Genomic DNA, 10901 nt, shown 5'->3' with positions numbered 1-10901 from the left:
TTTGCATAATATCGGGTCGGGGCCCGAATAAAGCCGGGGCATTACAACGGGTTGGGTTGGGTTGGGGGAGTCACTCGCGAGGCACGTGTTGAATCCCCACTTGTGAACTTGAACAGACCAACAAGCAAACTTTATGAGGAGAAATAAATTAAAGCAAATAAAATAAATAATGTCAAAATCTAGAAAAGTAAAAAAGGAAAATTCAGCGAGGAGAAGAAGAACAAGAAGAAAACATTAGACTTCAAACCCACCCACACACACACACGCAGCAAAAAAAAAGTTCTCCGTCGGCGAAAATTTCGCCCTATTTCTCAAGTTTTTTACGTTTTCATCAGCTGGGGGGGGGGGGGGGGAAGGATTTGGGGGTTTTGGAGTGAGAGAGAAGGCCGAGGTTTTGGTTTCAAGGAGCTGGAGCTGTGGAATTTTGTAAGTTTTGAAAAGAGGTGAAAATCTCTTTTACTTTCCTTATTTATTCTGGATTTTATGGATTTTTTGTTTTTCTCTGGATTGGAGAGTTTTTGATTTGTTATCTTGCTGCATTAATTGCAAATATATTAGCGAAATCTCTAACATATATTTCTTACTAATTGCGGGTGTATCTGTACGCTTTACGCATCGGAATAACCCTTAACGCTGAGTTAAAAAGTTGTTCATCTAGGGTTCCGACCTCGGTTCATGGTTATCCTTAGTTTCTTTTTCATAAGCTTTACATGTTTATTTATTTTTTCTTTTTTAGAAAAAATTTTATTATATCATTTCTTTGGTAGAGAATTTCGTTTTTCTTTTGTGCAAAACCCTAGATTTGGTTTCTCATTGGGTCCCTTTTTTTTTTTTTTTTTCTTTTTTGTGTTGAGGTGGGTTTTTATTAGTTGATTCTGTGTTATCCAATTGCAGTTTTTTTGGAGCTGTTTCAGTTACTTGGAATAACAATTAATGATTATTCACCATTTCATCTCAATCTCTTATTCCTTTTCAGGATTCAAGTAGTTTCCCAATTGGAGATTCATTTTGACGCTCAGTTTAGAATTCCTTTTTCCAACATTGAACAGTGGGCATCTATGAAGTGGTAAATTCTACATGGCTGCCAATTCATGTTATCTTTCTTGTTCACATGCATACTGTGATATTTTTTTTAATTTTAGAGCACAATCCTTGATTGGTTCTTATATAATTTGTTGCTTGACTTAATTGCTCTTTAAGTGGCTGGTTTCATTTCTAATTTGAATTGCTAGTGTTCTAATCTGTTGACATCTGATTCTTAAGTTTGTCGCATGTTTCAGAGAAATGTGAATTAGACTTTTAATTTTGATGTTTGATGAACATTTAGAAGCTTTGGTTAGATTGAGTATTTCCATGATCCATTGGATTGTTAATTTATCAAATGACAAGTACAACTGGATTTTTTATTCTGTAGCGACATAGCTCCTGCTTCTTTGAAGTTTTTTTCAGTTTGTTTAGTTTTATTTTCATGCGTTATTTTCCGATTATCATTGCCCATTCAGTTTAGTTTGAGGTCTGTTCTTCTGGTCGGGCATGTTATGTTAGCGTACTTGATAGTGGTCAACTTAGCAAACGCAAATTGCTTTATTTGGAATACAGCAAGTAATGTAAATTTGGTTCGTTGACCACTTTAGCTATGCAAACTGATTTGTGTGGTGTTCCCTAAAAAAATAGCTAGATTATGAAAATCAGACCAAAGAAAGATTGTAATTTATACACACTAATGCATGCAATTAAACTGATTTTTGTGGAAGGGGCATGCGGGAGTGAGTATTTGACAATTATGTTCAACGATCTTTTATCTCGTAAAGAGTTTGGCCTCTTCATTACAGCCTATTTCGCTCTTCTGATTTTCTTAATAGCACTTCACTTGCATGCTTACATTTGACTTTATGAAATGAAATGTTCTGCTCACCGCTTCAATGACTGACAACTAATTAGCTGGCTACTTAAATGATCTCCTTGTTCTCTTCCCTCGTTGTTCTGCATCCTTCATATTCACCAAGTGCTAGACCTTTCTCCTGCTACAAGAATTGTCTAACCACCTTACTCCTTCAACATTTTCGGTTCTCTTTCTCAAAATGTAATCTCGTTGCCCTTGCCAGTTGTTCTATGGAGTAATATTGCCTTCACAGCTCAGGCCTACACCCTGATCATTCCAGCTGTTAACACCCACATGTGGCAGTGTTACTTGCATTCTACTTGCCTATAAGAAGTCCGGCACCCGTTAAGGAAAACCTTGGCATTAATTGCACTATGTGGATTGATTAACTTCTCTTCTATGTGATCTTTATTCTCTTGGAGTTGAACCTTACAATGAATTATTGGGGTTTAAGTGTTTTGAACAAGTGCATTTAACCTTCTTCTTGATAACTTTCTGAAGGGGGCAGAACTAAGAAGATGCATGGAAATGAAGTAATTTATTGCATTCCTAACTTGTGAGAAATGACGCTTGACGACTTCTTCACCTTGACTGAGATGAATAATGGACTTACGGCCCCTTCTCGTGTCAAGGAACTGGTGGCTGTCATGCAGAAGGAAAGAGATTGCGTTGCGAAAAATCTCAGTGAAGCAACCCGACAGTGGTCTGCAGTTGCAAGTGCTATAGCTGCTACTGAGAACCAGGATTGTCTTGATCTTTTTATTCAGTTAGATGGCCTACAGTTTATTGGTAAGTGGTTGAAGGATGCACAGAAGTTCAGTGATGACTCAAGCGACAGCTTTTTGGAGGAGTCAATTACTCATATTCTGCGAGCAGTTGAAAAACTGCATTCAGATGATGAAAAACTGGCTGCGTCTGGGATATTGGAAACAGTCAAAGATCTTCTTGTCCATAATAGTTCCAAGGTACAGGACAGGGCTCGAGTGCTATTTGAAAGCTGGAAAAGGAAGAGAGATGCTGATGCATCTATTTCGGATGCTGAAAAAATTGGAGTTATGACTGATGTCGAGGAGGGGAAAAGTTCAGATATTGGGGGAGGCTGTGAACATTTAGAATCTTCTCAGAGAGATGATTCTCTATGCAGAGAGACTTCCTGTAAAGAAGAGGGCCAGGAATCGTCCAGAGATGATCAAGTGCTATCTACAAGTTCTGATGTTGTGCATCCTGGCCAGCCTGGAAACACGGACAAATCAGGTAAAATTTCTAACACCACAGTTGGGCATGATGGACTTTTAGATCATGTTGGCTCACCCTCCGTACTGAAGCCTGCAATGGAGCTTCCTGCATGTCACTCAGTAGGTGCTACCTCGATTGAGCCTTGTAATCCAGCTGTTTCTAGACAAGATACTCTTGATGGTCAAATGGAGTTCCATGAACTGGAGTCAGCAAGTAATATAAAAATTACTGCAAAGATTGAAAGTTCACCAGAGAAATTAGAAACCGGAGAAGAGTTCAACACATCAGTAGACAGGCCCTTTCCTTCAACTTCTGATGCTGCAGATGCAATGAAATCAACAACAGAACCCATTCCACAAAAATTTTCTGTTGCTGGGGACAGAAGTTTGTCGCATAAGTGTCCATCATATACTGATTCAAGGACAATCAGCTCTGATGGTAAGGTTTCTGCGGATGAGAGTGGTTCTGCAAATCAACGCCGAAGTTCAAGTGCTTTGGCTGCTGAAGAAGGGGGTGAATTTAAGGATAGCATGTTGTATAAACCATCTAGCGGTGAGAAAAGTTGGGAAAACACTAAGGAGTTGGGGGCGTTCCTATCAGGAATTGAAAATCATGGAAAGATCAACAAACTTCACCTGCATGGAAGTGGTGCTGATCGGGCAAATGATTATAAGTTTTCCAAAAAAGTTAAAGGTAAAGACCCTGATCGATCTGGCAAGAAATCTGATGTTGAACTGTATGGGATTGTAGATCCTCTAGAAGTTACTCGGCAGATCGCCATAGAAGTGGAGAGAGAGGTTGTGGATTACAGAGAGCAAAGTTGCAGTTCTTCTGAGCAACTACCAGAAGGTAATGTACAGCAGCCAGGTAGTCCAGACTCTGTGAGCGAAGAACAATCCCATGCCCACGACAGCTCTCATAAGGAGGTGGCAAGTGGCTCAGATTTGTCAGGTGAAGCTTCACCAATGCAGGAAGAATCTGCAACTAGCACTGAAGACCTAGATGCTGATCAAACAGATGCCAAGCAAGATATCGGTAACTCTCAAGTCACGGAGGTGGCTCAAGATGAAGCCAAGACGGAGAAAGGCCTTTGTGATTTTGATCTGAATGAAGAAGTTTGTTCGGAAGATGCTGATCGTCATGAGAATCAATTTATGACACCAGTCTCTGTTGTTTCTGCTTCAAGAGCCGCAGCAGCTCCTGGACTACCTGTTGCTCCCTTGCAGTTTGAGGGGAATCTTGGATGGAAAGGTTCTGCTGCAACGAGTGCTTTCCGCCCGGCGTCACCTCGCCGAGTGCCAGAAAGTGAAAAGGACCTCTCCGCTGGGGGAAGCAGTAGCAGCTCAAAGCAACGACAAGGATGTCTCGATATAGATCTGAATGTGGCTGAAAGTTTTGATGGCAGAACAGGAGATCTATCACCAGAAAAAAATGTTCCATTGTATTCCAGCCTTCCTTCTGGGGAATCGTCTGCGGAAACAAATCCAAGAAGATCTGAACGACCCGAATTGGATCTGAATCGTACAAGTGAAGATGGTGGTCGCCCATCAGATTGGCAGATGGGACAGTTTTTTCCACAAGGGAATGACCACCACAGTCGCTCTCATTCGTCTTCATCATCATCTAAGCAGCCTTGGTTAAAGAGTATAGATCTGAATGATCAACCATCTTTTCCGAATGATTCTTCTGGTTCTTATTTAAGTAAGTTGTCCCAAAGTTTCAATGTGTCTGGAGGTACAAAGACAGATGACTCAGTAATATCCATAATGGGCACAAGAGTAGAGGTCAACCGCAAAGATTTTGTTTCTCAAAATTTGGCCATGCCGAATGGCCGACCTCCAGAGCTTGCATTTGATGTTAACATGGGGAGAACGGGGAGCTTTTTGGGGTTTGGATCTGTGCTTCCTTATGCCCACTCTTCAGTTTATGGTTACAATAACATTGCACCTGGCTCTGCTATGCCTTTCTCTTCTGCGGTATATGGATCTGGTGGACCCATTCCTTACATGGTGGACTCTAGAGGAGCACCTGTTGTCCCCCAGATTGTGGGCTCTGCTTCAGCTTTGCCAGCTGGTTTCTCTCAAGCTCCCTTTTTCATAAACATGACCAGCCCCGCTCCTCCAAATGGGGTTGCAGCTGTTGGTCCTTCAAGGAGCAGTTTTGATCTCAACTCTGGAACGATGGTAGAAGGTGGATCTAGAGATCCTGCGGGCTTTGCACAGTTTTTAAGCTCAGGTCCAGTCAGGGCAATGGATGAGCAGCTAAGGTCCAATTCCCAACCCAGTATCAGTTCAGTTGTAGGTGGGAAGCGTAAAGAACCAGAAAATGGGTGGGAACCTTATCCTTTTAAACATTATACACCTCCGTGGAAATAGTCAATTTATCATTTCCTGGGATCAGACTAGGACCAAACAGAGCAGGCTAGCAGTTTTTATAGCATTAGTTGATCTGAGGACAGTCATGTATTAACATAGACGGGGAGGGATTAATAGAAACTAAATAACGAGGGGAACTGCAGGTGTAATTTGATTCTTGAGATAAGTTACATGAGGATATACTTAAGCTAGGGTTAATTGTTTTAAAGTGTTCTGATTTCTTAGTTGCTTATGCGTCGTAAACCACATTTCATATTGTAGTATTGATCTGTTACATTTTACTGAATCATTAAAGAGGAAAGGCTCTTGTATATATAATATGCATGTGGTCTTGTTTATGGGAAAGATTGTGGAGGAGCCGTCACTAATATCTGTTTCAGACGGTGCTGCTATGTTTTCTCTCATTGTTTTACATTGATATTTGCAGTGGTTTGGATTGCTTGGAAATTATTATTTGGGTAAGGTGCTTTCGGCTACTAAAGTTTTCTGTTGAATACATTGCGGTGCAGTTCGGATGGTTTTGTTGTAATGCTGAGATTGGATTGTAGTTGGTTCTTGTAACCAGTAGGTCAATGGATGCAGCTGGGAGAGAACTTTGCACTGTTCCTTCTTTGTGTGCTCTTAACAAAGGATGATCCTCAGCAATGTTATTTCTGTACTGCATTTTGCCATTATTATGGAGCTTGAACCTGATATATATTGCTTAAAGAACCTGTCATGCTTGAAGTGTGTACCCAAAAATTAATCGATTAGTGATCTTGATAAGTATCGTGAATCCTCATGTAACCATCAGAAATCTCATATCTTCATAACATAGTTGACGCTATAAAGTTCAACTCAACATGCAACATACATAATTGATACAGGGGGTCAGCCCGCAATTAGAATACATTTTGCGAAGATCCAACTTTCATCAAACATAAGCAACTGAACGGCTTCCATAATAAATCTTCAAGAATCAAGAATAAAGTTTTCATTCCACATATGCCGGATCATGAATTAGTAAATACATCCAATTCCCAAAAAATTACAATTGTGTCAAACTTTCTATTTTTGGAATCAAGATCACACCTTATTTGTGTCTTACTGTTGAAGAGTAAAGAAGACTGCCGATTGTGACAAGAAAAGAGGGAGGAGAAAAAGGAAGATGAAGAAGAAATGAAAATAAAAGGAACTCTCCCATTGCCATCTTTCTCATGCACCAACTCCTCCAACAATGAAGAGAATTATGCAGCGTGAAAACCCAAAGGCGAATACCATTTTATCTTGGCCTTCCAACAACAAAGTTCACAAACACCGTGTTCCTGGGAATCCAGCTTCACAGAAAATTAAATGAACTTGAATTTGCAAAAATATTGGAGACAACATCAATGTCCACAAAACTGAGATACCATTCAACATGCACATTCTTCACCATTTTGTAGAATGAAGCATTTTGCCACGCTGGGAACATGGCTGCATCCTTTCATAAGGGGAAAGAACCCTAATCAGAACTGAAGCTGAAACCTTCTTGTGGCATTTTAGATACCAGAAGCATTTATTGTTGGGTTTAACTACTGAAGATTGTTTGATGTACCAGTAAGAAAATAAAGGTACCTTCCGTTTCATATATATGCTACACACCCCACTCAAATTCCACCACAAGATCATCTGGTAGAAGGGCAGAAAACAAAAGAACAACAAATGTTCATGTTTCACACAGCAATATGCTCAAACTTCAATAGTGCAACAATGCATGAGAAATGGCCCAAAAAAGACTCAAATATGATGATACCTTTGTCATGCAGCAACAGTTGCATGCTAAAATTATGATTAAAATCTCTACTCAGGCCTTCAATTATACACCCTGGGATTCAAACAATCAGATTCTAATCCTCAGAACTTTTCAATTGATAGGGTCATTTTGGTGCTTTTTGCTCAGCAAGAGAGATACAACCATATACAACTACTACTTAACAAAGGTATTACCATATGACTTGGTTTCCATGATAATTGTTCTGTCTTACTCATTAAGTGAGCTCAATTCCCACACTACTAAATACTATCACAGCATACAATTCAATCTAAATGGACAGAAAATTTTCGATTATTTTTAGAGCCATACTTGGTAAATTATAAGCCATGTAAGCTTCTTGAGGCAGAGTTTTGCCTGAACATGTGCAGCATACCAGCATGTACTGCAATGTAGACTTTGAAGTTTAGAATTGCAATTTAATTAATAGAGTACACCGTCAAGCAGCAGTAAATACCAACTGAAAGATAATGGTCTCTATGACAGTTGAAGGCTTTTCTTAGTTGGTGTGACTTCAGAATTAAGACCTGACGTTCGTAAACTCCATATATTTGGATTCTTATCTCAACAAGGAGACAGGCCAAAAGAAAACATAATAAAGTAAAATATTGATGACTGAGTGCTTTATCAATTGGAACTTATTATGATTTTTTCAACTTGAAAGTTTGTTATTTACAAACGAGAAATCACATAATACTTCGTCCACCTATTCCACAACAAGCTAGTACACAAACAATGTTCCCAATTGAAAACTAAGACCCAAAAGAACAATAAAGCTACAATCTAAACCACATAAATGTAAACAAAGTGCATATTGTTTGTTGCATACCATTACAATTCACTCCAGGACGGAGTTCTGACTATTACCACCACCACCACCGGCAGAAGTAGAACTAGATGAAGTCGCCCTCAAAACTGCCACCACCTCTTTCTTCTTCCTCTCCTCTTCGTACTCTGGATCATCCGTAGGCAACTCAAACCTACAAACTGGACACGAATTCCGCGACCCCAACCAGGGGACAATACACTCACCATGATACCCATGCCCACATGGCAAATTCTTTGCAAATTCACCCACATTCACCAAATCTTTACATATAGCACACACTATAGTGTTCTCCTCCTTGCCAATCACCACACTCTCCAAAGCCTCCACGGCAGCTTTTGCAGCTGGGGGAGCCCCACGCCTCCCTCCGCTGTCACTTTCAGCTAAATTTTGCAGCAACGCTTCATATCCAGCTGCATCAACATAATCCCCTGGATTCCCAACATAAGTATCGGAATCGGGAACCTGTAATCTCAGTTCGATCGAGTGGTCCTCCAGCCCCATTAAAATTTCTGCCCAATCGAGTACTCTATTGCGTCTCGTAGCCTGCGAGGCGAAATCCCTCAGACGAAGCCTAAGCACGTCGCGCCCCCTTCTTTGCATATCCTCCTCTTCATCTTCGTCACGCGTCTCAATCACTTCGATTTCATCCTCATCCTCACCATCGGATCTATTATCTTCAGTGCGCCGCTCCCGATTATCATCAGCCTCCTCCTCGTGGACGACTTCGACTGAATGCTCGTCATCGTCTTCATCTTCATCTTCGTCATCGTTGTCGTGGTCCCAACCATCGAGCTCGATGCGGAGGTAATCTTCGTCGGACGGATCGGAAGGGGGCGGGGGCGGCGCGTCCTCCTCAAGCGCGGCCTGAGCGATGAGGCGGAGTACCTGGATGAATTGATTACCAAAAGTGGGGTCGTCGATGGGGTCAGAGGCTGCAGGAGGAGTGGGGACGGCGGCGGCGATGGATTCAACAAAACCGTTCTTGCACTCATAGCAGACGATGTCGGGGAGATCTGCGAGGGTTTCGACTGCGACGCGCTTGTCGCAGTGGTAGCACCAGTACACAGAGGTGTCGTGGTCGGACCCGGGTTGGGATTGGGATTGAGGTTGAGTTCGGGTCGGGGACTGGTCGGATGGGGTTTCGGCCATTGAGAGAGGAAACGGTGATTTTTGTGTCTGGTGAAAATTGAGATATTGGCTCAGAAGAAGAGAGAAGAGCGTTCAGGTGTCGGAGTGGAGAGGAATTTAAAGATGGAAAGTGGGCCCTCGTATCATATCATATATATGTTTTATTTTGTTGGAAAATTTATGACCGTGCGATGAAGTTTTGGCAAAGTTGGCTTCTCTGCGGTTTCATGAAATCCTATTACCGAATTGTGAACTGAAGTCGCATTAGTGAATTGAGGGTGCAGGGGATTGGAGGAACAGTAACCAGGGTTGAGAGGCAGCCCCAGCTCCAGTGAGTGCCTAATTCATGTGTCGGTCTCAATGATTGAGAAAGGTACAACTCAATAAGTGGTGTGTACCATCACTACATCCTCTCTTTCTGCCTGCCCCTTTACAGTTTACTCTTTCTCCCGCTCAAAACAATTTATAGACTTGGCCACCTTTTTTCTTCTTATTTCATTATCAATTTAATTTACATGTATATCTTCAGCTTTACTGAACGAATTTTCTGAAAATTATGTTCTATTCCATGCAAATTTGCAGAATTTGAAATTTCTTGATTTTTTTAATTACAATAACAAAATGGGTAAAATTGGAGTTTGAATCTAAAATCTTTTTTTGTAATGATGCGAGCAAAAAACGCTCGTTAATTAAGTCCTTGAACCTGAAATCTTTGAGCCGAATCATTAATAAGTCTAAGAAAGAGGACTGCAAAAAAAAAAAAATATTAACATTCTAACGATCAAGTTAGTAGATGGTTATAGAATAAAATAGTAATGAGTGTTTAAAAGGTGAAAAAATAATTTTACTAATAAGAATGCTCAAGTAACGAGTTGATATGTGACTTTGTGTTAAGAGAACATTACACTAAATCGGAAAAAAAAGCCTAACTTCTATAGTTGACCTCTAGTGGATGAGGTGGTAAGATCTTAGGGGACTCGGGTTAGCAATTGCTACGGATGAATTTCCCCAAAATGAAAGGCGTTAGCACAAATCTCCAAGGAGTTATGGCCGTAAGGTGAAGTTATGATGGGATAAACTTTTTGAGAAATACACCCTGAGCTTTCAAGAGATACTTGGAAGCGTGAGCAACATCTATTCATTATTTTCTGAATCTTGTCACAGTATACGTAGGCGCCTACTTGCACTCTTGGCTGCCAAGTTAGCGTGAGGGCCTTGGCTAACGGCGGGGATCATAGCCCATTATCCAAAAGTCCGTATACGGGTCCAGATCAAGGGGGGCTATTCCTTCTTGGATGTGCACCTTAAGGCTCCCTTACCAGATTTCTATACAAATTTGGCCTCCAGATGGGCTAAGTCGATATTTGGATCATGCGGATTATTTGTGTATCATTCGGTAATGATAAAAAAAAAAAAAAAGACTATATCAATTATGATGAATTTATTTATGAGTCAATACTTTTTGCAAAGATATATGTGTAAGATATTATTGACTTATTACAAGATAATCTTAATATCAATTTTACACTCATTCGATAATTATAAAAAATTAAAATACGAGGATATCAAATCATCAAGATTGAAAAGTATTTTAAAATAATAGATATAGAAAATATGAAATACAAAGGTTTAGGGACAAGGGTCTTAGATCATCACCGG

At 40.5% G+C, this 10901-nt stretch overlaps 2 protein-coding genes across 3 annotated transcripts; one reads left to right on the top strand and one right to left on the bottom strand.

Moving 5' to 3' along the window:
• On the top strand, positions 197-5831 carry LOC105159352. 2 transcript variants are annotated; one of them, XM_011076390.2, is made up of 3 exons: positions 197-443; positions 977-1066; positions 2384-5831. In XM_011076390.2, exon 3 carries the CDS (start codon positions 2446-2448, stop codon positions 5491-5493), a length of 3048 nt encoding a protein of 1015 aa, XP_011074692.1. In that variant the 5' UTR covers positions 197-443; positions 977-1066; positions 2384-2445; the 3' UTR covers positions 5494-5831. The 2 variants fall into 2 exon arrangements, with proteins under 2 accessions (XP_011074692.1, XP_020548107.1); XM_020692448.1 differs by having other exon boundaries at positions 213-426.
• On the bottom strand, positions 7909-9356 carry LOC105159351 (E3 ubiquitin-protein ligase CIP8). Its single transcript, XM_011076389.2, has one exon. It carries the CDS (start codon positions 9261-9263, stop codon positions 8124-8126), a length of 1140 nt encoding a protein of 379 aa, XP_011074691.1. The 5' UTR covers positions 9264-9356; the 3' UTR covers positions 7909-8123.

The sequence above is a fragment of the Sesamum indicum genome, linkage group LG3 (assembly GCF_000512975.1).
Source record: "Sesamum indicum cultivar Zhongzhi No. 13 linkage group LG3, S_indicum_v1.0, whole genome shotgun sequence".
Classification (NCBI taxonomy): domain Eukaryota; kingdom Viridiplantae; phylum Streptophyta; class Magnoliopsida; order Lamiales; family Pedaliaceae; genus Sesamum; species Sesamum indicum.
Note: the sequence above shows the minus strand (reverse complement) of the source record. Positions and strands in the feature narration are given on the sequence as shown.

What these genes read in the sequence shown, in the direction of transcription:
- LOC105159352 (XM_011076390.2), top strand. Translation starts at nt 2,446, where the DNA reads ATGACGCTTGACGACTTCTTCACCTTGACTGAGATGAATAATGGACTT.
- LOC105159351 (XM_011076389.2), bottom strand. Translation starts at nt 9,263, where the DNA reads ATGGCCGAAACCCCATCCGACCAGTCCCCGACCCGAACTCAACCTCAA.